The sequence below is a fragment of the Crocodylus siamensis genome, chromosome 3, assembly GCF_052110815.1.
Source record: "Crocodylus siamensis isolate JL-2025a chromosome 3, ASM5211081v1, whole genome shotgun sequence".
NCBI classification, from domain to species: Eukaryota; Metazoa; Chordata; order Crocodylia; family Crocodylidae; genus Crocodylus; species Crocodylus siamensis.
Genome location: NC_143397.1, coordinates 117499591 through 117525397, shown reverse-complemented (window position 1 = coordinate 117525397; position 25807 = coordinate 117499591). Strand labels below are relative to the sequence as shown.

Genomic DNA, 25807 nt, shown 5'->3' with positions numbered 1-25807 from the left:
TCTTGCTGGGATCCTATGATCCCTGCTGACTTCCTGCCCTGGGGCAGGGCGCTGGATTCAATGGTCCTCCACGGTCCCTTCCAGCCCAAATGTCTATGAAATCCATGCTTTTGCTTCTCATTTCCACTTGTGTGGTGTCCCAGAATAGTCACTGGCTGCTTTATCTTTGATAGATAGCAACAATTAAGTGCTAGGGCAGGCTGCAAACATAACCAGTTGATCTATTTAACTGAATTCAAATAGGGAAACATAAAAGGATCTCTACCTTAGCCTACAAATATTCTTGCCATCAAAAATCTTTTTTACAAAACCAAAATTTTCTCCCTGTATAAAACACCACAAGACAAGACAAAATATTACTAAACTCTTTCCCAAAATAGGCTGCTAGGTACTTCAGCCCACCACAAATGCCTGCTAAGAAGTTGTACTTAAAAGACTGAAAAGGTAAACAAATGTAAATGAATGTGAAGTGTAAGGAGAACAAGTAGCAGTTCCCTTCCTTCAATCCCAGGGATCTTCAGATGGAATGGCTCTTTCTGACTTTATCTCCTGGCACAGGTATGTGAGTCAGCAAATCCAAAAACGATGCACCAAAGACAAAAGAATGATGGGGGAAAGTTTCCCATTTACCTTTTCCCTTATCTGTGTCCCTCCTAATCATCCACCTTCCAGTCCATTAACCTGTGGGCCTGTGTCCCAGCTACTGATATTGTAAAGAAGACAAACTAATGGAACAGTGGTATTTGTTTTTCTCACTGATGACAATGAATGTTGGCTTCTCCCACCCTAGCCTGCCACCTTGCACAACTATGCTGGAATTCTGTCAATACTAAGCTACTTCTGAATCACGGGATAGGTAGAAAGTTTTCCCATGCTCTGTTCTGCCATCAGTGAAAATAAGTGAAAAAGAGGGGGTAGATTTTTTCCATACTGTTTCACTGCTGCTGCTGGCTAGATTTTATCCCTCATGTCAGCAAAAGTGTGAACAAGCCAGTGGGCAGGATGGCACAATATAGTCACTGGCAAGATGGGAGTCCATGGAATCGCACCCATCAGGAAAGCCAATGATAATAGCTTTTTATTTTTGAAGAGGTTTCGAGTAGGGAAGGGAGGGAGGGAAGGACCTCTCCTGGCTAATGTCTGCAAAGCACAATTAGGCCCAAAAAGGGAACTTGAGGAGTTCAGGGATGAGTGTCTTCTCTTCATCCCAGGAACATAAGAAGCAAACATTCCCCACTAAAAGGTTTTGGTTTTATTTTGTTTCTAATCTTTAAGATACACACATCTTCAAGTCATCCCTTCAGATGCACTGCTTCTAATAAGTCTGCAACACGTTCCTTGCCTTGGGGCTGTTTTTACAATCTTTTTCATTGTCCTTTTAAAAAAAGTAAAACCAAGTATATAGCTCCACTGACTACCCACATTGCCCACTTTCTTCCATCTAACTTCAGTGTGTTGGTCTCCCAGCATGGAAACAGACATTTTTGGTAGAGTATGATCAGCTGGGCTATAATATTGATGACTGTCCTTCACATACGCCTGCAGATATCACTGGTTGCCATACCCCAATCTGGGGGCTTGCAGGTATGCCCCTCCATGTTGGAGCATGGAGGAATCCTCTGCTGGTGTTTTTTCCCCAGCGTGTCTGCAAGCACAAAGATGGGAACTCCCACAGAGGTTCCCCACTCCCTGCTTACAGATACATTTGCAGATGAATCCCTCTGAAGGGGATTCCACAAATGCCCAAATTTGTGGCTGTGACAGAAAGTACTAATAGATTGGACCACTTTATTGCAGCCCATATTTGGTTATGGTGAGAGAGTACAGGCAGGCTGAAGCTGCCTGCCTGTGCTCTCCAGCTGCCCAAGGCAGGAGCTCTATGGGCTTTAGAAGTCTGCTCCTGCACACTCTGGGAATCCTGGGCAGGATCAGGCTCTTTGGGCTTTAGGAGTGCCTGCCTCACTTTCTCTCTTTACCCAAATCCATCCCAGGGATCTCCAGGGTACACATCTGGGTAAGGAGGGAAAGTTGGAGTTGTGCCCCCTGCAACAGTGATATGCATGCTGAGGCAATCCCTCTGCAAGGGATTTGCCTGGCATGTATGTGCCTGCAAACATGGAGGGGGGACATCCCCATAGCAAATCCCCTCTCCACATCTGAAGCCTGTGCACGGGACTGTTGCCAAATTTGAGTGGTTTTGGTGTGATGGAAGGTAGGGATGTCTGTTTGCTTTCACTTCGGGCCACTATAAAAAATGTTACAGTGGCACAAAGTTGATGTCTGTTTCCACTCTTAGGTTGCCTGTAGATGGGCGGGAATGCTGCTCCAATGTGCTGTAATTACAGTATGTTGAAGTAGATTCAATTAATCCCTAGAATCGAGTCTGCTGGAGTGCACTAATAGGCTTTAGTAAAAGCACCCCTGGCCATCATTTTAAAGAGTGGGATGCTGAAAACTTGAGACACTGTGGGCACTTGAATTAGAGTGGCTCGTGGAACCACTCTAATTAAAGCACTCCCTCTTCCCCAACCCTGGAGCATGTGTAAAGATGCCAGTAGAATGCAAATTATTCGGGACAGGCTTTATGGTCAGAATATTCAAATTTGGGGTCCTAAAGTTGAACACCTAGGTCTGTATCATATTCAGACAGCTAAATAACCACAGCTTGATTTACAAAGATGCTGAGCACCTAACAAAGAGTATCTGTGGGTGCTCGGCACCTTTGAAAATCAAACCCCTCTTATTTAGGTTGTGTAAAATGATGCAGATATATTTGAAACATTTAACTTGATTCGAATCTAAATCCTAGTTGGGAGGCAGATTTATGAGGTTCCATTATTCACATGAATAAATTTCTTCTTGAGCAAATTCAGATTAATATCTACATTTTAGACACAAATGCAAGAGACTATGCAAGTCCTTCAAATGATACTATGCAATAGCAACATTTTAAGTGTTTATCAAATGAATGTATTGAACATTATGGTCTCCAGTGTCATTTCACTTGTTACCATTCATTGTATATCACACAGTAACTGGTGTGTGTGTACATACATGTGTGCTTATACATGCAAGTATGATTCTATTTCAGGTAGATGAGATTAGATTCCTGAAGCAGCTACCATGTCGTGGCTTTGACTAGACTTCTGGGGAATATTACCAGAAGTCTTTTCACCTACTGAATTAGTCATATTTTTAACTGTAAATATCATCACTGATTGTCAATTTAAGTAATAAGTATGAGAAAGCATACCATACCAGTACTACTTTTTGTTACAGATAGGTACTTCTGCTTGACAGACCATAGTGATCTGCTACACAGTTTAACTTGAGCAAACTGGGAAAGCAGGAAACTAATATTTCCATTTCTTCACAGAATGAGTTTTGTCTCCTGGCTGTAAATTGATTTCTAGAGGTCAATGGTATGATAAAAAACTTGCTTCAATGAATGTATGAAAAAAGTGAATAAAATGTTGTGATAACACTGCAAATCAAACTTCAAAATATCCATTAATAATTATTATCATTATTCACCCAGCTCTACTAAATACAATATAGGATACCTTTGATTTTGCAAGACGTTCTATATTGTCGGTGGGATCAGACCCCATGGATAGAAAACAAGTCAAAGGTGTTCGACAATCACTTTCAGTCCACATAACTTCCATGTCCAGGATAAATCCTTCTGCATACTTTATGCCCAGGGATTCTGCAATGTAGTGCCGAGCCTGCAACATTTATTTTCAAACATGCATAAAGCATCTTACTTGCACACACTATACCTATATCAACACAAAGAGCACAACCCCATGTTCAGTTAAATGGAATTCATTGATGGTTGCCTTGGGCTAGATGGAAGAATGTAATTTTTCACTTTAATTTTCAATGCAATAAAAGTTATAATCCTTCACTTATTATAGCTTCTACTGGACAGGTTTTAACCAAAGTCTTCCTTTCTTGGGACAGTGTTGCCATTGTCCATGATCCTTGGGCTATTCCTCTTCTTCTCCAAATAATAGAACCCACTTGGTTTCTATCTATAACACTTTGGAGTTTGGCCATGCTTCTGATGTCCTCGTTTCACATGAGCACATCCAAAACCAACTGGAAACTAAATTCTCTTTGACACATGAAGCATAAGCCTTCCGACAGCTTTTTCAGCTATCTTAGCTACACATACATTCTCTAAAGAGTGCATTATAAAAGGATCCAGAAGAATTTATTTTTGGGTAGGACAGACTGAAAGAGAAGGCAGTTCCAGAAACCAGAAAGGACACCATCAGGTAATATATTTTCTACTATAGAGCATGACATCTCCCAGTTCCAGACATATGTACAATAGTGAACAATAGGGAAAAGTAGCTGGGAAGGAGAGATAAGTAGTAGTTTAATGGCACAAGATTACCCCCTTCCTCCAATAATTAGTGTTATTGGCCCAACATTCAGAGCACATTTCTGTTGAAAGATGTTTCTGCACTGCTGGCCTCCTGCACTGTCTTATAAAAGTGTTGATTGATGACAAAGGGCAGCTTTTCAGTCTCCTTGTGAGGGGCCTAATGTTTTTTTCTCCTCAGGATGCATGTTAGACAGATTCTGATCCCTTTTAGAATTGATTAATTCACAGCTGCATAGAACTCAATGATATAGTTAAGTGGCCTGACTATGTAAAAGTTGGAATCTTTCAGGCCCAGAAGCACAGAGTGACAGCAAATGAATGAAGCCTTTTTTTCTGAACTGCACAGTCCAACTAATGTACGCTGTAAATGCTCCCCTCATTTCTCGCTTATGCTAAAATCTTCTTTTATCAGGATGGATGATCTCCTGTGATATATGAAACAAATGGTATACCTTTGAAATGGATGATTCTGAAGTTTGTAAAATGACATTGTCCTCATGGAAGACATAGTCAGACTTGTCCTTTCAGAGAGTGAAAATTGTGGAACCTTTTCTTGCTGACCTGATTTCAATCTGAGCTCCTTAGCCTCTACTATGGCATTGGACAGGATACAGAAGGAAATATTCCCAAAGGAGCCAAGATCTTCATAATGGAAGGAAGGAAATTTCAAAATATTAGATTCCTAAACACAATTACTGACTTGAGGATGCAAAAGGGAACTCTGGAGCTTTGGGTGATTTTCTTGGCAGACTGGGCCATGGAATTTTGGATTTATTGTCAAAGATTCCTTGATCAAAGGAACAGAATTGCCCCTCAGGGCCTAAATGCAGAAAAGATCTGAAGCTCCCTTGTAGAATTTTTTCTTGAAGAGTCTTGCCTGGATATAGGACCCAATGGGCCTTTCAGACTGAATTCCTTCCACTGGTAGAGTGTGAGTCTATGGGTTTGAAACAATTTGGGTAGATATAGCTTCCCTTCTCAAGGTCTCTGCTACTCTACTCTGCCATATATGCCATCCTGAGCAATGGGGAGAAAGTGAAAGAGGAATTTAGCAATATTATTTAAAGGAACAGCCCTTAAAAATGTTGTCCCCTAAATTAAACACAATGGTTATACACAAAGTTAAATTTAAAAGCTGTGGTGTTTACAAATACGGTAGGAGATCTAAGATGTTGTACATAAGCTTGGCTGAAAAATGGAAGAGATCCTTACAGACAAGTCTGATCAAAGAATCATAGAGTTAAAAGAGATCTCAAGACTGGTCTAGTTCAACCTATTGCATAGATACAAGATGTGATACTTCTATAACTACACCTAGTCAGATGCTTTTCCAGTCTTTCCTGAAAAGCTCCAATGAAAGATATTCCACAATATCCCTGGGCAGCTTGTTCCACTGTTCTACTGCTCGGACAGCTAGGAGGTTTGTCCTCAGATTTAATTTAAACCTTATTTGTTGTAACTTAAACCCATTGCCTCATGCTCCTTTCATTGTGGGAAGGCCTTTCAAATATTAGAAAACTGCTGTCACGTCTCCCGTGAATATCCTTTTTTCCAAACAAAACTAGCTGGTTCTCTTACCTTTCCTGGTATAGTTTGCAGCCTAATCCCTTAATTATTTTTATTGTTCATCTTAGGATCCTGTCTGGGTTTTCTACATCTTTCTTAAGTTGCAGAGTCCAGAACTGTATACAGTACTATAGCTGATACCTACATTACGCTGTGGCACCTTTGAAAGGATCTCAAGGCACCCGAGGGTGCCATGGCACCCCGGTTGAGAATCACTAATCTAAAGGTTTGCAGAAGTTTTACAAGCTTCAGAACCATACTGCACAGTTGTGCTGCTCTAGAAAACTGATATCTCTACCTAATATAGAAGGCAATATAACATTTCTGACATACTTTACTTAATAGCTGCATTTTTCTTTTTAATTTATTATAACTAGCCATGTAAAATAGACCCTTAGAATATTTCAAACATTCAGAACTGTTTTTCTTGAGTCACATATTTTGTCGTTTAATAAATTATGGATTAGCTGAGGCCTTAAGGTTAAAATTCTCCCACTACACTTCTCTTCTTTACCTGAGCAATGGTATGATCAGGACACCAACTGCGGATAAGGAGCAGTTTACGAAACGTGTCCAATAAACTGTCATAACCATCTGGAATAGGAGTCTCTTCAGGAGCTTTTTCATCAAACCAAGCTTTCCAAGCCTTCTCATTTCTTGTAACTTGCCCCAGAAGCTGGTTAAAGGGGTTCAAATTAGATAACTGTACCAGGTTGAGCCATGTCATGTCAAGGATCCATTTTTTTGGCTTTGGTTCCACAGAATTCAGATCCAAACTTGCACCTCCTGCAACATGAAAAACATCATCAAGAAGGAAATAATTATTTAAAGCTAAGTCAAAGGTGAGCATAAGTATTGATTTCTTCCTTCTTGGTGCTATCAATTTTATGGGGTTTTCAAATGCTGAAATAGGTTTTTGCATTGAATAACTATTTAGTGAATTGAATTAGTCTGAATAAGGATGAGGATCACATATTTCACAGACCCCTGGCAGATATTAAAAGAATTTTGTGATGGGACCCGATCCCCCATTCCAACAATTGTTCCTCCTGCCATGCTTTGCAAGACGCACCATAGCTAGGACCAAGAGACCAATCCCAATTATGCCATTATTTTAATGGGAACCTTGCAACCTTGCAATTGGGGTTAGCAAGATTTCCATCCAGTAGAGCTCATGAGCTGAAGCTGGGGAGTTTAACCCTCCCCAGCACTGGCAACCCAAACTCGCTGGTTGCCTGCCTGGCCATGCAGCTCTCAGTAAACTGCAGGGCAAGGCATACTGTAGTCTTTGGTCACAGTGAGCCCTGCAGCCACCCAGCATGGTGCTTACCTTGCCCTGGATATGCAGCATACTGTGACCTGGCACTCTGCCCAGCTGATGGGCTTTCTGGACTTCTGCAGGCTGAGAACTACATGGTATAGTCTTCTGATATGGGGGGAGCTCATCAGCTGATGGTCTCTCTAGGCAGCAGCTAAAAGCACAAGGTACAGCCCCATACACCGCACGGCTGTCAGCCAAGCTCTGCCATGCAACCAGCATCAAGCTATGTGGCAGGGCTACTCCATTACATGTTCAGTTTGAAACATGATGGAAACCAGCCACAAAAAATTCCACATATTTTATTTTGTGAAACATCATTTGTAGCTGGTTTCTTATTTTATCATGCCATTAATATCTTGAATGTATGGCAAAACTACTCTTTATGGTGCAATTAACAGGTTAATCGCATCGTAAGTGTAATAACTTCCAGGATCCACAGCCTCCAAAATATGGAGGGGTAGGAAAGATAGTTTTGTAACTGACACACTGGAGAAGGAGTCAAAAGAGCTGAGCTCCCCTGCTGACTCTGGGGAATGCACAATATTTGCTGAAGAGTATAAGTTGAAACCTGCCAGCATCCCATAGGGATGGTACTTTTTAGGCTTCATTTTTCTCATCTGCAAGGAAACACAAGTTCCATTCTCTTCATAGGTGGTGCCACATACATGCTCCCTTGCTTGCCAGAAGGCATAGTGCCTATATCCACATCCAGCACCTTAGACTCTCAGTTAATGAACTGAACCCTTAACTAATGTTTGGAAAATATATTAAAATTATTGTTTGGAAAGTATAGCATACATACAAGATCCTGTTAATATAATTATTGACAAGTGTGTTTTGACAATTTATGGATATATGGAAATGGACACACTTTAAGATAAATTACCTTTGATGAGCGTCTGAAACTCATTGTGAGTGATTTTTTTGGCCTGCAAATCAATCTTCAATGTCATGAGCAACGTGAATAGGAACTTGTGGTTTTCATACAGCCCTCGTACTGTATACTTGAATACTTCATAGGTGAGGTGCCCAATTATGTTGGCTACTCGCTTGGCTGTGATCTGAGATTTCACTGATCTTTCAACAGACAGGTCAAAAATGCCAAGGAATTGCCGTAAAGATGTCTGGTACATTATATTTACCAAACTCATTTCCACAATTAGGAAATAAAGGATGCTGCCACGACTAGCAACTGGACGGTATTCTTCCCGTGCAGTATTGATTTTCACCTCTGTCTCTGCTGCAGTATTTAATTTTTCACTGACCTTAAAATTAATTGAAAAGATCACATAAATTAAGTTGTGTCATTTGCAATTTATATGGCAAATATAAATAAAGGTGTTGTTTCAGATGGTAACTGTATTTAGATTTTCTGTTGTATTGCAAGAGCTTCAATATAGGCATTGTGTTTTCATGTTTATTTAAACAGCACAAAGCACATTGTCACCTGATCCTGATTAGGCCTGCTAGACTTTACTGTAATACAGAAGTGCTCATGCAGAATTTTACATTGCATGTAAGGTGCATATCTGACTTGTTCACTGGGAATAGCAATATTGTATTATGTCCTTGTTATAAAGTCACCATTTTATGTACTGGTAATAAACTCAGGAACAAATATAGAGAGACAATTCTGTTTAAAGAGTCTTTAAATATAAAAATACATTTCTAGTGTATTCAAAATTCACCTCCTCTGCAGTTATTTTAGTGATTCTTAGGACTTCTATCAAAGATGTGTCTTCAACCAAAGACCCCTCTGTGCTGGTTAGACGGACAAGAAGGTTGTCTTCAAGTTCCTGCATTTTCCTCTTGTTAAATGTCACTTCTTCCATCAGCTTGACTCTTTCTGCTTCTAGCTCCTGTAGTATATTATATTTATTAGAATCTTTAAAATTAATTAAAGAGAAATGTTACTTACACCCATACCAAAAAAGTGGGATGTCATGCATCATAGAAAGACTGGGGTTTTTGCTACCATTTCTATAGGAGGCAAAACTGTTATGTAGAAATAGAATCTATTGCACCCTCTTTTTATGTTATTCTGAAGCATGTTCAGCAATGAAAATGTAGGCCATTAATTAAAAAAAATCCATTTGGATAAGATTATTAGGTTGTAATTTCCAAGAACTGGTGAAAATCATCTTGCTCTGGGTAGATAAAATAAGAACAGAAAATATCTTACATGAGATAATTCTGCGTTGTTGTATGAATTGACTGGATGATCACTTACATTTCAAATTTCAATTATTCTATGATTTAGTAAGATACATTTTCTCACAGGTTATAAATTATGAGATACTTCAGCTCTGAGTACCCGTGCAATGTAAAAACTTCTGCAACAGTTACTCAGTAAAGGCACACAGTCCCTTTAGGTTTGATTTTCCTCACTCCACTGGCAAAAGGTAGACTTAAAGATCAAATAAATTGGCAGCTGGGAAGGGAAGTGATGGGGTAGCCAGGAAATGGATGTAGCATAGCCCCACCTGCTAGAAGGGCCCCAGGATCATTCTCAGCAAAGAAGAGTCCAAGCACTTTGTAGGGTGAAATCAGTAATTTTTAAACATCCATTTCTCTATAGCTGTAACTCTTTTCAACTTATTTTCATTTGCTCCAATAACCAAGACAACAGAAATGCTGTTTGGTGTTTCAAAGAATGCATGATTTTGCTATAAAATCTGAAAATCTCTCTCTTTGGAAACTTATCATTTAATGTTTTCCATTCAGATTGCATGTGCATGCTAATGTAGACATTGTTATATCTACATGGCATCCTTAGGGCTGTCAGAGAAGCTGCCCACAAGTATGCCCCACCCATCCACTTCTGTTCCACATGAACCAAACACAGACATAAGGTGGTGAAGCTGCTCCAGGGACATCCCTGCCACCATTCTCAAATACACAGGAAGCAGTTATCTCTAGCGTGGAGCCCAGTGGTGCCCCTGGAGTGAGTTCACCATTTCATTTCTGGGTTCAGTGTCTGCAATCAGGAGCAGGTGGGCAGGAAGTACTCAGAAGCAGCACTCCCTGGGTGTACTGGGGATGCAGTGTAGATGTATTCTTAGAAAGTTACAAATAACGGTCACAATTAAAAGGAGTGATTCAAACATGAGTCCTACCTTAACTAAATTCTTCCACTTTTATTTTCACTTTTATACTAGGACCACATTAGGAACAGTAAGCTTTATAATGTGTTAGGGATAATTCAGTAAAAGACTGCGTGTGCTTCTACTGTTGCCTCTCAATTTTTGGACCACCATAGCTACAATATCACTCTTACACTCATTCTGTTTTTAATATTTAAAATATATTTCTTTAAAACAATGAATTAATATCCAAGTTTTCAGGTTGTTGGTTGTAGCCTTGTTGGTCTAAGGACATACACAGGCAAGGTTCTTTGAGTGGAGGTGATATCTTTTATTAGACCAACTGAGTAGCTGGAAAAAAAGTTCTTAGCAAGCAACGGGGGCAATCACCCTTCTTCAGGATGCCTCTACTTTGGTAACACACCATGATTTGACCCCAACACTGAGTCATGAAAAGGGACTGAGAAAGAGAAGGACCCACACCGCCTTTTCAGGTGCTCAAGGAAGGTGGAATAAAATTGCATGTAAGTACCTATATCCACTTATAGGTCTAACAGGTGGAATAGAATCTGGGCTTAAAATTCTGAGGAATACCTATGAGGATTTTCAAAAGCACTGAATATGCCTTTGTTATATACCAAGGATAAAGGAACTTCTTAAAAAGTAAGTGGACACAGACAGATACCTTGTGAACACTACAAGTGCTCTAGGAAGCTGTTTTTCAAAAGACTGACTGGTAGGGACCTACTTTTAATCAGAGGAATCTCCAAAATCACCACTTCACATCCTTACCCACAACTACAAGGAGCAATATCTGGAACATCAGGAATATCAATATAGGATGATATAGTTGAGGATGGTCCTGCTTTGAGCAGGGGGTTGGATTAGATGACCTCCTGAGGTCCCTTCCAACCCTAATTTTCTATGATTTTGTATCCTATGACCTGCCAGAGGTAAACATGAGGCAACAATGCTGCCAATGCAACAATAAGAAAGCAGCTGGTAAATATATGCTCAGAAAATCCTAGGAACATGTCCCATGCTACAGAGGAAAATAATCCCCCTCCTTCCCCATAATCCATGTTAATCTGATTTTGGGGAAAAATACCTTCCCAACACCAAGTTTGGTGATTGATATGACCTTGAGCAGAACAGCAAGATGTTATACCTAGAAAACTCTGGAATTCTGCTACCAGCAGGAACATCAGTATACCTCAGTCAAAACCCCCTAGACATACCAATGGCCAATGTCCCAATAGCTCAGAGGAAAGAGAAAAAAAACCCTCCAGAAGCCAGTACCATTCATGATGGATAAATGTTCCTTCCTGCCCTACTGGTGACTAGCAAATCCCTGTGGTTTTTTTTCCTCTTCTCTATTCTATGTTTTCCACAAGACAGATTTTCAGAGGTTTTCAACCTAAAAATTCTCAGCACCTATTAAAAATCTAGTTTCACATTTTCTCTTGTGTGGAAGTAAACCCAAGAAGACTTCAGCTTTCATTCACATTTTAATAACGACACTCTTTGAGCTTGGCCAAGATGCAAAACAAATCCACTCATGATATACATACTGGGAAATATTTTATTTCATACATATTAAAATACTACTGATCCAAGGCTTAGCACTTACCTGTTTTTCAGTGAGGATGACACGGCCAAGGAGCTGATCTTCCAATCCTTTCATGGTAACAGTGAAATCAATCACAGCTGTTTTGGCACTGATCTCAGGAGTATAGGAAGGATTAGCTAATTTAGTTGTTATATAAAGGGTAAATCCCGTCATCACATCTACCTCCTTGTCACCTACTTTTACCTGAAAATAAAAGAGAAATAGAACAATTATGATCTTTTTTCCAAAGAAAGATAATCTTACTTATAGAAATCAAAAATAGAATTAAAATCTCCTGTAACCTAGTTGCGTTTCCCTCCTCACCCCCATCCCTCACTCGGGCAATCTGTCTTTCCCTACCAGCTCTGTCATCTTTTTTGGATTCACAATCCTAAATGTCCACTAATAAAAGTCAATCTGTTCATTTCAAAGGTGCCCATCACTATATGTAGTTAGCATTTGGCTTAAGGTATCAAGTCTACTGCCCTTTTATTTTTGTGTTTAAAATTCATCTTACTTTATGAGTTGAGCCAGATCTTATGAAATTTTTTTCCAAAATGCTATCTAGAGCAGGATCGAGTTCTTCTCCAACATCTTCTATTAACAGAGGTCTTCCCAGGGAAAGGCAGTCTTCTATATGATTCCTGAAGTACTTGTGGTTCAGAGCTGTAACCTAAAAAGATTTGTTTCCAGTAAAAATACCATCTTGTCATATATAAAGTTCAATATAAAATCTAGCAACACTGTAAAAAATGGAATTCTCCCTGACCAACTACATGCATCATCACAATATATAGGCTTGCTCCTGTTTCCTTTGAAATTAATGAAAGTTTTGCCCTAGACTTGATGGGGAGGAGGAAGATTGATTTTTTCCCCCCTCATTGTTGCATATCTCATTTACTTGCTTACATGCCTCCAGTCACTGTAGTACTAAGTACTCATTTTTAACCTAACACCCCCTCAGGTTGAGAGCAGTCCCCAGGAAGTGTGGCTTTTGGGTTCAGTGCCCTCTCTAGCATCAGGGGGTTCAAAACCATATCTCCTGCCTGCAAGAAGAATACCTTAACCATATGACCATAGGCCATTCTCTTTGGGGTATTCTCTACCCAACCCTGTTAAAGGTGGACTGCTCTGAAGAAAGAAATGCAAGATTCTTGGTGCCAGAAAGACAGAGCACAAGAGGCAGTGTGCTGCTATGGGGTGGGGAGGTCCTGAGAGTCACATTTCTTAAGAGACTGCCCTAGTCACTGGGCTTTTCTGGATGAAATCAGAATACCTTTCTAAGTCTACTTCCATGCCTAATAGGTGGACTAGAATCAGACTGTAACACGGAGACAGAGACTGTTATGGACAAAGGGGAAAATGCACCAAAACAGCTGCTGCGTGTGTAAACGAACAGCCAATATAAGACTTGCAGACTATAAATGTAGGCAGCCACAGGGAGGGAGAGAGGCTCATTAGCAAAAAGGATAAATTCTTCAGAGCCAGGGATTCACCCGCTCCAGGTATGCTGATGGACAGAGTGAGATAAGGGTGTGCCCAGAGGCAGTCAGAGGATAGCACTCTGTGAAAAGAACAGCTGCTGGAGAAAGCTCTGCAGGGAGCCAAGAGGGAAAGAAAGGACCCACTGGAGAACTCAGGCAGGAGACAGAACCCTCAGGTGCAGGGTGAGCGACCTAGGTTAGGACATGCCCAGAGGGAGATTCATTTACTCCAAGCAGGGAGGATTTTGCTTATGTTAAAGCGATGGCCTGTCCTCTTTGCTTGCATGGCTGCCCAAGCAGGGCTGCCTGTGTTGAAGTGATAGCATTTTTTGTTCTTTTAAACATTGACTTACCCAGTGAGAGACTGTTTAGTTAAGGCATGAGCCTGCCTTTATGTTGTGTTATACTCAGAGGGCTCATTTCTTTGTTATAGTTTAAGACCAGTGGTTTGGATTGGGAGTATTAGGGGTGAAAGAGGTCTCAGCAATGCCCAGAGCTGGGCAGAGATAGGGCCAGGGGGCTCAATGACCAAAGCAGGTTGGGGATAAAGCCAAAGCAGGTGAGAGCCCAAAGCTAGGCAGAGCCAGGACTAGAGAGCCCAGTGCCCAAAGCAGAGTGCAGAGCCATAGTAGGTGAGACAAGGGCTGGAGTCCAGAAGCCGGGTCCAGTACAGTGGGCCTGGGATAAAAGGTCCAGAAAGAGAAAGAGGGCAGAGGCGAAGAAGGCCAAGACCCCAACAAAGGGAAAGTGGCTGAACAGTAACACCAGCAAGGCATGGGCTTGTCTGTACGTGAGGTAGGAAGCCACAAACACAGCCTTAAAGCACTAGGTGTCAAGAGACAGAGAAAGCGAGTTAGAGGGACTAGACAAAATGGTTTCTCTGGGGCACTTTGGTCACCTCCCAATCCTCTATTTTCAAATAACATTCAAGGCGTGGCAGGTGAGTGAAAAAGAGGGAAGGGCCCCAGGAACTGGAGGAGGCAGAGTCTGGTGGTCACCATAAGGTGCTACGGTGCCACTCGAGCCTGCCTTCCTACACTGACCTATATACTTATACTAAACCTGTTGGCACTTTTAAATGTTAAAATCGAAGGACCTGTATAACCACCAGACATATACCCATAGCTTCTGATATAGTGAGAATAATAAAGAAAAAAACAACTATGACATGACCAAAGCATATCAGGATGTTCCAGATGTAATGATATGCCCAAAGCCCTTACTCTTCCATAGACCTGGCCATGAACTTTTTCCTCTCTGACTCCCAACCTGAAAGCTCATCTTATTTAGTGACAGGAAACAAAACAATCTGATGCCTGGCCCAAAGGCTTTATTTAAGGATGCCAAAGATATGGCCCACAGGCCAAATCTGGCCTGTGGATTCCTATGATTTGGTCCATGGTATTAGAGCAACCCCAAGCACTTCATGAGGCATGCACCAGCCCTGGCCCTATAAGCTGCATATGGCGCACAGAGCCAATCAGTCTGGTGAACGCTGCATGTAGTGCAAGGGCCTGGACCCAGTGCCATGGAAGCTTTGCACAGCACAAGGGGCTAGTCTGGGGTGCACACTGTATGCAGCATTCACGCTAGACTGGCTGTGCACACTGGCTCCAGAGCTGGTCCAAATTAGGCCCACAGACTGGCCCCACACAACAGAGCCAGTACAAAGGTCTGGTCCAGTGTGGGTACCTTATGCAGTGTGCACCCTGTGCCAGATCTGTGCATAAGCCCCAGACTGAAGCTGGCATATACTGTACACAGTGCCAAGACTGCTCTGGGGTGTGTACTACATGAGGTGCCTGTGCCAGATCAGCCCTGTGTGCTGGTTCCTGTGTGCTTCGCCTCTGCCCTCTTTCTCTCTCTGGACCTTTTATCCCAGGCCCACTGTACTGGACCCGGCTTCTGGACTCCAGCCCTTGTCTCACCTACTATGGCTCTGCACTCTGCTTTGGGCACTGGGCTCTCTAGCCCTGTGCCAGTCTGTGACCCAATCCAGCCTGCAGACCAGCCCCATGCCACTCATCTGACCCACACAACTTCTGCAGAGCTGGATAGTTCAATACCCCTGCCCTAATTTAATGTCTATAATCCTAGAGTTGATAAACACATCCAAAAAGCACAAATATAAAAAAGAGAGAGTTCTTTGAAAATACTTACAAAGGGACTTGTAAAGGAAAAGTGAGTGACATTGACAAAAACCTTAAAAAGTTGACAAACATAAATGTAGATGTTTTTCCATAAGGAGAATTGGAGGGAAAATGTTTTGGCCTTTAGAAACAGGCTTAACTACTGGTCTGCGGACAGATAATTGGTACAAGAATTATTTCAGAGCCCACATCCCCGCAAGAAACCATGAACGTGCCCTTATGTGCTTGAAGTTTGTGAAGACACTCAATAAATGCATTACATCAGTTAAAAAAAAAAAAAAGCAACACATCCTCTACAAAACCAGAATATAAAAAAAAATTAGGGAAATGGAGTTACTTTCTATTAAATTAACAGTTGACTATTTGAGGAAAGACAAGCCTAATGACATGAAATTATTAAAAAATAATTGAGAGAACTTCTTCCAAATCAATATGATTTCTACCTGGAAGACATTATATATAGAACAGCTTTTAGGGGAGGGCTATAAAGGTTGCCAAATAACATCTACCTTGTGGCTAGAGTGCTGTGTTACAGGAATCTGCAATATTTTGAAATACTTTTCTATTCCTCCCTCTCTCTCTCTCTCTTCCATTTTCTCTTATCATTTACCTGAACTGTAAACGTAATGTCATCTATTTATCATTTCTGTGGATGACATTATATATTGGATTACAATTTTGGGATATATATCAAAATGTAATGACTTCTCTCTCTGGGGAGGGCAGGCCTTGGGAAACTAACCAGTGCAGACGTCTTTTAATTACTGCATATGGAAAAGATTTCGCTCCACCTAAATGCCTCCAAGCAGGCCTAAATAAAAAATGTACATCCTTAAAATCTTTGATCAACGCCCACCAAATCCTAGAGGCTCTCAAGCCTATACTACGGGGCATTCCCATAAACATTCTTTTAAATACCTGTGTTTTCATCTGTAAATTTTTCATCGACAAAGTATCCTTAGCATCTAAATGTTTGCTTCTTGTTATGCCCAGAATTGCCTGAGCCTTGACAGGGTTAAGCTGGTCATCTAAATCCAGTTGGGATCTACAAACTAGGTGTTCCTCCACCTATTTTGTCTGCAGGGTCCAATCAAAGTACACTAGCCAGATCTGGCCCCTCAGTTTCTAGCACACTTGAGAGCAACTGCTGGAAAGAACCCCAAGGAGCAGTTTCACCAGCATACTTCTAGGTTTGGAGCCTTTATGGAAGGGTAAAGGCAGGTTGGACACTGGAAAGCCCTCTGTCTCCAAAAGCACTATAAAAGGAAAGCAAAGGCCTAATTTAGGCCTGTGGGCTTAGATCACTTTTTTCCCAAATATGATGAAAGGTGCTTGAATCTTGGAAGCTTGTCTTCTAACTTTCCCAACTATACAAGAATTCCTCTGGGTGTGTAAGTTCTTGGCCTGTAGCCAAACAAAAAATGGCTACTTAGGTGACCAGGAATGAATAGAAGGTCACCCCGTATGTTTGAAGAGCTTATGGATTTGGAATGTTACATAAAGTCTAAGCTCCCAAAGATGAAATATTGGTTGTAGCATGAAGTAAGTAAGCAGGTATAATAAACACAATTTTCAACACATGTGTTCGTTACATACATGAAGTGTGAGTGTGAAGTGAAATTAGACCACATATTTAGGAATACTTAAATGAAAAATGCTGACACTCATCCAAGAATGCCAGACTTCCTTTCCACATACATGTTTTTTCCTACCTCAACTCTTCTTTCTCTTTCCCTGTTCCTGCATGTTTCCCTATTTTATTCCTGTAGCCCACCCTATTATCTTTTGTTGTCTAGTCTTGCTATATGGATGAATTGTAAAACAGCATAATTCTATCAAAGATCCCATGAATTATGCAGTATGCCATACTAATACAAGTAATGAGTGATTTACCTTTCTATAATTTATATTGCCTCTTTCTGTAGGCAAATTAATAAAACATTCATCACAAAAATATACAATGTATTAATATATTTATAAAATATACACGTTTATGCATGTGTATATATAAATATATATGTAAATGTTTTTTATATATTTATACATACAAACATTTCAACATTTCTTTATATCTTTACACCAGAGATAGTATAAAATGAATATCTGATTCCAGATACCACAATATATGACCCATATGTGGTAGCATTTTTTTTTTGTAAAAGAAACTGCACTACTAGCAGCAGTCTAAGAGGAGACAGAAATGAAAACTGTTTTAAACAAAGGGTGTACCTGGAGTTCATGATTCTTTTCTTTGTTTTTAATCCAAATCTTTCCTTGACCTTGTGGGTCAATCAACAAAGGATATCGAGATGCCTTTGTGACAATAATTCCATTCTGAATTGAAAGGTCATCATTTGGAAGACCCTGGAGATTCCATTCACCAACTGCAGCATTGTCAGCAAGCATACTGATGAGGTTAAGAGCCTAATATAAAATATTAAATTGCAGAATTAATAGTGTAGCCTTATTAAAGTAGTTGGGTGGAAAGCCAGTTTCTGAAAAAAAATAATCATGATAATAGTTCTTTAGTAAAAGTTAAAACCTGGAAACTTTACTCAGGAAATGTTAGCATTTTATCTGAATAAGGATTTCAGGAAATCCTTGGGAAAGTATTTCTAACAGGATAAAATTCCTAATCTTCTCACAGTAGATGACAGAATATTTTAGCTCTCAGTTTATATTGTTTACCTCAAGGAATCCTTCTGTAGGTTTTCTATTTAAATTCTTCCCTAAGGAGGCTAGGGCCCACATCTTCAAAGATATTTAGGTGCTTATCTCCTCTTTAGAACCTAACACCCATTGGTTTCAGGTGTCTTGACTGGCACCACAGAGCCAGAATTAAAAAGCAAGTGTTTCTTGTGATCATGCTGGGTGTAGTCCACAACCCAAATCTGTTTCTAATCTGAGTAAGCTACCCTCTTTTTTACCAATCCCAGAACAACCAGGGACTCTTTGACTACCGAAGGTCAAACATCAACATCATTCAACATCTTTCTGAGTAGAATTGTTCTATACAGCTGGAAATTCACATGATGCTCTCCAGTGGACCCTGAAGACCAACATGAGAGTTAATAAAACTGGTATGTATAGGAAACAAAGACTACTTCTATTTGCATTCTTTTGTTCTAGTTCTATTTGCCCTGAAGCTAATCCTCTGGAGCAGTTTAAATAATTTAATGAAAGGAAGCTTCAGAACATCCTCACAAGGCTGAGAAACCTATTCACTCCACTTTTCAGATGGAAAAAGTGAGACTCAAAATAGCCAAGTGTTAAGGGTGAGTTTCAAATGAATTCCGGAGGTACCTATACTTAGATGCTAGAATAGCTAGTGCTTAGGTCCCTTCCCCTGGGGAGGAATTCCATTTTGAGCAGGTTTATGCACCTAGGATCTCTATATAGGCTTTCTTTTCTGCTCAGGGAAATCCATCTGCTTTTTTTTTTAAGTACTTAATTCACTAAAAAAAAAAAAGAAAAAAAATTATGAGGAAAGGTAACTGAACAAGAATGCTCTCAAAAGAGTTTCAGAGGACCTGACTTATAGGCGACTGATTTTTCTTCTCTGGGGACTAGTACTCCCACTCTTGGGGAATAAGAAGCCTGAGAGACATCCGAAAAGCACGAAGTAATTACTTCTGCAAGAATCATTTGATGCTGCATATCTGGAGAAGATACTCTCTAAGACAGACATATGTAGACTGTTGGTAGGATGACAAATCCAGGTCTGGAATGTTTATACCACCTTGGGAAGGAATCCTTTGTGTGTGTACAGCTCTAGTCATATATATCTATATCTATCTAGCTATATCTATAGAACAAGACATATTAGCTTCTGAACTGTGAAATGTTACTTTTATTCTTGTGTGTGTTATAGCAAGTAGAAAGTAAAAGCATTTATGCCCTAAACCTGTCTCATCAGCCTCACCTATGCACCCCAGTACAGCAGTTTAACTGAAGGTATAATGCTAAACTGATTTACTTAAACTGATGAAAATCCCTTTACTTGGACACTCTTACATCACTTTAAACCTGGTTTGCATTAGTTTAACTTCCTCTGGTTTGTAAATTTAAGATTATGGTAAATTATTAACAATTATGGTTGACCTAGTTCAACATCACACTTTTTGTTCAATTGATGTAACAGTGTTGAAACAAATCCCATCTCTGCAGACAAAGGGGCTCACAATCAAAGGAGCTACTCCATAATATAGGGCACAAGAAATCCAGGATCCCACACAGAGGTTGCTTACATGGCAGGTAACCAACCCCCTGATGGCAATGACTGACCTTGACTCACTGAAAGAACGAGCATCAGGTACCCATCCATTTTACACCACATTTTACAAGAATAAATGGAAATAATTCTTTGAGGCATGCTGATGAGAAATGCTATGTAAGAGCTAAATATTATGATTATCTATATCTATATGTATCTATGTATATAGATACAGATATATATAGAGAGAGATAGGATAGATCTATCCATCTATCTATCCATCGATCTATATAGATCTCTGGTGAACAAGAATAAAAGTAACATCTCCCAGTTCAGAAGCTAATATGTCTTGTCCTGTTGTTGGTTGTAAAAACATTTTCACATCACATTAAAAAGTGAAATTAAACAAGTGACAGTGATATTAAGAGAAAAGCTGCTGAGTTCCATTTTACAAACAATTGCTAGCAAATCTTGGTTACCATTTGACTAATCTTAAGTGGAAATCACAGGACTTTTTGTTTTCAGAGCAAAGAGAAGTTTGCTTTTGCCAGCTCAATTTAAGACCAGTGGGTTAAAGTAATCATAACACCATTTAGCCAAAAAAAGGGAAAAAACAAATCAGACTTTGATACAAAGCCTTCCTTTATCTGAAAGGATAAGCTGTAATGACAGTTAAGAACTGTAATGACAAAACAAGTATCCAGATGTTTAGTGCTGGCAGGAAGAATAATGCATTGCAATGGAAAGGGAGTGTCTGGGCAACAAAAGAGACACATCAGAAAGTAAGATAAGAAACCTGTCCCCTCACTGCAGCAAGATCCTTCCCCTTCCTCCATGCATTCCTGAGGGTCAGTCACAATATAACCTTTAGTTAAATGACACGGACTACCCAAGCAAACAAACGGTCATTCTCATGAGAGAATTTCTCTTGCAATGGGGATCCTTCCAGATTGACACTGGAAAATCTTTCTTCTGGAGGGGGCAGGTTTCCCCCAGGAGAAATTGAATGAATGCTTGTAGTTTCTATCAGGAGAGCAGGGATTCTCAATAGAAATGTAATGCCTGTATGTGGCTTCAGTGCTGATAGGCCTAACTTTAAGGTACCCAACCTTAAAAGCGGAAGTCACAAATCTGAGTTTGGCAGCTAAATCTCCCAGGCAGTGAATGAGGAGGCCTAAAACAACCAATGGGAAACACTGAAGAGAGGGGAATGCAGGGCTGTCCCTGGGTGGGGGTGGGGGAGTGAATCAAGGTGACCGCCCTGGGCCCCACTCTTTGGGGGGCCCCGCGGAGCCTGGTGGAGTGGCTGTAGCAATTCCACGCTGCTGCTGGTTTCACATCCGGCCACTCAACACCCTTGATGCCAAATCTGCTGCCGGCTTTCTTGTGTCTGGGGGCGAGATCCTGCACAGCCTGATTTGCCCCAGGCCCCGCACCCTGCTCGAGTCATCTCTGGGGGCATGTCTGAAGTCCTGACTTTCTCCTATAATTTGGGATCTATGTCAGATAGGCAAGTAACATGCAAAACTTCCTCCTGGATTTAAATGCCAAATGTGTTTCTTTAAGTATGGTGAACTCGTTCACCACTTTCTTGTAAGATTCTGACACTATCTATATTTTTTGTACAAGCATACTATTTACAGCATACACTCTAATCTGCTCCCAATGCTGCTGATACCTTTTATCCAAAGACTCTTTAAGGCAAAATCTATGAACAGTCTCTGGTGCATGGGACCAGAACCCAGGTCTCCCTGCTCTTAGGCAAATGCCTCATTACTGGAGTACAAAATCTTTCTCATATCTTCTGGCCTCAAGAATCTGTATTTCAGGTTCAACAGGAGGAGTGGAGAGTGAGAGTGCTCCTATTCAAGCCTAACCCATAGCTAAGTGGCTGGGATGCTCTTCTGAGAGGTAGGAGAAGTCCATTTCAACTTCCTGAGGCTGAGGAGGACCTGGAGCCCAGGTCTTCCACATCTTGGGCAAGTGCTGTAACTGATAACCTATTACAATAATAGTAGATACTACCTTTACTGTTTCTGTCTTAAAAGAGGAGGGTGAACCAGACCTCCATAATTCAAGAAACAACTTAAGTGCATAAATCCAAAAAACAACTTAAGTGAAACCCAATCTTACCCAAGTACATAGATCTGGAGGGCAACAGAATTTCTGACACACCCCTTTCTTTGGTATTTCCTATCAGCTCATGGAGCTGCCTGTTATAAACTTGTTATTTGGTGACTAATTCTTCTCAATAGGTGCATCTACATGTCACTGTATGGCAATGTTGCTATGGTGCCATAATTTAGTACTTCTTTTTAGAAGTACTATAGCAAGGTGCAGTATGGGTGGGTACTGGATCATGCAGGTGATGCACATTTAGATTTCCCAGCTACATAACTGTAGCAGCGTGCTATAAGTGGGGAGCATGCCACTATGGCAATGTAGCAGTTAATCACATGTAGGCCCTCATGATTGCTATGTCATCATGCTGTACAGTGCCGTGTAGACATGCCCACTCGGTGCCAAGGTAACTTAGGCATCAAATTCAGGTCCATGAATTCCAGGCCTTAGAGCCACAAAGTCCTTTTTTGGGTCTGGGCTTAGGTATCTATAACTGCTCCATTCTTTATTTAGTTTTACTATCACCAACTGGCTTGAAAGATCTGCTGAAATGGTAAAGAAAGAGATTCTCAGACTGCAGTGCTTTGGTTGAATTTGCTAATTCCACCATGTGACAAAGGTCCTGGACATATGAACAGGAAAATCCCAGCTACTCAAAGGTGCAAAAAGTTGTAACCACATGATACAACCCCTTGAACTGAGGTAAATCCACCCTAACTCAGGAAATCTTGCTTCAGTTACAAACCAGGGCAGTTTTTTTTCTTAGGCACAATGGTTTCTTCCCAGGACAGCTGTTTGTGGCAGATATCCCAAGGCAATTACTTCTAGGCTTTTGCCTCAAGGTTACCTCAAGGTAGTCATGGCAAAGTATATATAGGATTTATGATGCACTGAAATAAAAGGGGAATTTTTAATGAGATTTATTCATATTAGCATAATTGCCAATATTCTTTTGTTCTTTATTTTTTAAAAACTCTGATGAGACATGACAGCCTTTAAATCACTTAAAATAATTTCTCCAATGTTCCTAAGAGCATTTCTCTATGTATTTTTTATTCTAGAAAAGGAACACTTACATCACTGAATGGAATCCTGTTGTGGATCATCTCTCTCTTCCAGAGTTGTAGCAGCAGGTTTCTATATTCCTGATTGAATGGCCCACAGTAAGAGAGAAAGCCTGTGGCCAGGAGAACATTTCCCACCAACTGAATAATTTGATTCTGAAAATTTTTGCTGCTTTCTGTCCAACGAATCTAAATTTTAAATTGTTGTAAAGAACTCTGTTAGATTGACACAATACTCAATTGAAGTTCAAATCAATGTTTTTACTTTTTCTTACCAGTATATTTTTAAGGTATTAGAACTATTTTTTATTAAAACAATTCATTTTGAAAGTGATAGAAGTTGCCTAAGTGATGCAGTATTGCTTGTTTTTTATTTTCCCCCTTCTTCATGCACTCCTGTCTCTCTTGTATTTGTTCCATAGGCACTATCAATCTGGCCGTTCACTTCTTATGTAGACAAAAATGCCATTTATGACAATGGTACTTTTATCTGAATAAAGACCACAGAACCAGAACCTGGGTGCGTCTACATGAGACATTTTCTGTGGAGTAGACTAATTAGCTCCATGGTAAATGTCACATTTCTACATGTGCACCCCTATTAGACTGGAGTAAACTAATTAACTCCACAGCAGCGCATCTGTAGACACTCCCCCAGCTGGCTGGGGCACAAGGGTGCTTCAGTGCAGGGGCTGCCTGCCAGCTAGCCCTACACTGGAGCACCCTTGCCCCAGCCAGTCCCTCTGCAATACATTGAGTTGGGAGGAACAGGCCTGGGCTGGCAGACTGATCCCCAGGGCTCCTGGCCAGCTGGGGATGCTTTGATCTGGCTCAATGTGCTGCATTCCCAGGAGCACATTTAAACAACACACCCGGGAACAATAAGCTCCACAGTTTATTGTTTCACATTAACTGCATGTGTAGATGGGCTCCCTGAGTGTCTTTTAAGAATCAACTTACAATGCTGTGAGCCTTTTTAAAAATACAGAAGTCCCACAAGTCCTGAAAAATCCTGTGATCATGAAAACCCACTACACTGATTCCCAGCCACCATTTTGTGTCTGCTCTTTCAGTTTATGCAGTAATACCAAAAGACATAGACAAAGCACTCTTCTCTTCTGATGTGTAGTTTTAGAGCACAGTCATGAAAACAATAAAGATAGCTTTCTTTCCTCAAACTTCAAGGATATGATGCAGGAAGCAAAAGCTTCTTCACTAGTCTTGCACAGGCATAGTATTCAGTTTTTAAAAATCTTCATGATGGAATCATTGAGATCTGGCAATTCCATTACACTACTTCCATTTCTGTATATCAGCAATAAACCAGGATGGATTGTGAAAAAAACAAAACAGGAAAGGAAGCACTTATGACAACTGTCAATGTAAAGAATAAATGGTGAAGTCTGGTCCCCAGTAGAGTGAATAGCAAACACAAAGTTTACCTGACCCAAATAGTTATTAGGTACTACCAAATAATTAACAAAGGAAGAATATCTTCCTTTGGAGCCTTTAGGAAACCTTCAGTTTCCATCAGCCACTGAATGGCAACTCTGATATCATCAGCATTTCCAATTTAGTTTTCTTTTGGAGATTTATAAGCACAAATTCAATTTTTGCACTAGACATATGGAGGTTTAGGGGTTTGGAGATTTGAAATGCTGCCAAGTCTTATTTTTTTTAATGGAAAAACTACTTTTACACCTGCAACTCAATTGATTATGGACACAGGACACTGCAAAATCAAAAATGTATCCTAAAGGTTATTGTATTTTCAATGCAGAATTTTACATAATTAATCATATAAAGGTTATACTTATGATAAAAGAAACTTATTTTGTATTTTTCTCCACGATCAAAAACTATATAGCTCTCCAGGGTAAAACATAAATACTAAACTTGGAAACAAATTTATTATACATAATCTAAATATTTTTAAAATGGCTCTTTTAAAATTGTACAGGTATAGAAATAGAAACATAAATTATTTTTGTAAAATTCAACTCAAAATATTTTTCAGGGAATTAGTTAGTTCTTTGAACTACAGTCCTTGCATACCTGAAAAAAAGAATAAGCACATTTAGAAATATTGTCAAACAAATATTGAGTTAAATCATAGTCCTTGTTCTTACTGATGTTTTGCCAAAACTGCATCCACTCCTTGAGCCTAGCCCTTAGTCCAACCTGATCTCAGTGACCACAATGAGCATATAGAAAAGTCTTATGTACATAAACAACTCATAACTTTTTTAGATAGGTCCAATTAATCAAAAAATGTATATGCATCTAAAAAGCAATGACATACACAGTAAAGTTTTCATATGATCCTTTTTAATCTGTGGATTTACTTAGCACTGTTGTTCATCAGTAAGGAATGCACACAAACTATATAATCTAATTTATGCTAGATTTCTGCTCAGATGCATCAGTACCTTTTCTCCACCTAATCCTTCAATAAGGGTAGTGGCATTGTTCATCTTCTCCCTGCAAGCCTTAGCATCATCCAGTAAAGCTTGCTTCTCTCTCATGGCAGCATCATACATGGCTTGGACTTCATCCAATTCTCTCTGCTTCTCCTCAAGCTGGTTTTGAGCATTATTCAGTTCAGTCTGGGCAACTGTCAGCCTTGCTTCTTGCAATGCTAGATTTGCCTACATATATTTTAAAGTGAAAAATATTTAATACTGATTATTTGACAACTCCAACTTAATAGCATTCTTCCCATGATCCTGTAGTGTGACATGTACTCTACTTTATCATTTTTAATATAATTCTTTGCTTAAAACAACAATATTCCAATATG

General features: G+C 40.1%; 1 protein-coding gene across 1 annotated transcript in view; it reads right to left on the bottom strand.

Annotated features, from left to right (window-relative positions):
- Window positions 1–25807, bottom strand: part of LOC149868730 (dynein axonemal heavy chain 5-like) — a 265120-nt gene that overhangs the window by 68094 nt on the left and 171219 nt on the right. The window contains exons 59-67 of the mRNA XM_090037668.1: window positions 25437–25655; window positions 23020–23196; window positions 17839–18033; window positions 12493–12648; window positions 11997–12179; window positions 8972–9142; window positions 8170–8548; window positions 6477–6748; window positions 3564–3728 (exon numbers count right to left, since the gene is read on the bottom strand). Coding sequence (XP_089893794.1) covers window positions 3564–3728; window positions 6477–6748; window positions 8170–8548; window positions 8972–9142; window positions 11997–12179; window positions 12493–12648; window positions 17839–18033; window positions 23020–23196; window positions 25437–25655 — 1917 coding nt within the window. The remainder of the gene's footprint in view (window positions 1–3563; window positions 3729–6476; window positions 6749–8169; window positions 8549–8971; window positions 9143–11996; window positions 12180–12492; window positions 12649–17838; window positions 18034–23019; window positions 23197–25436; window positions 25656–25807) is intronic.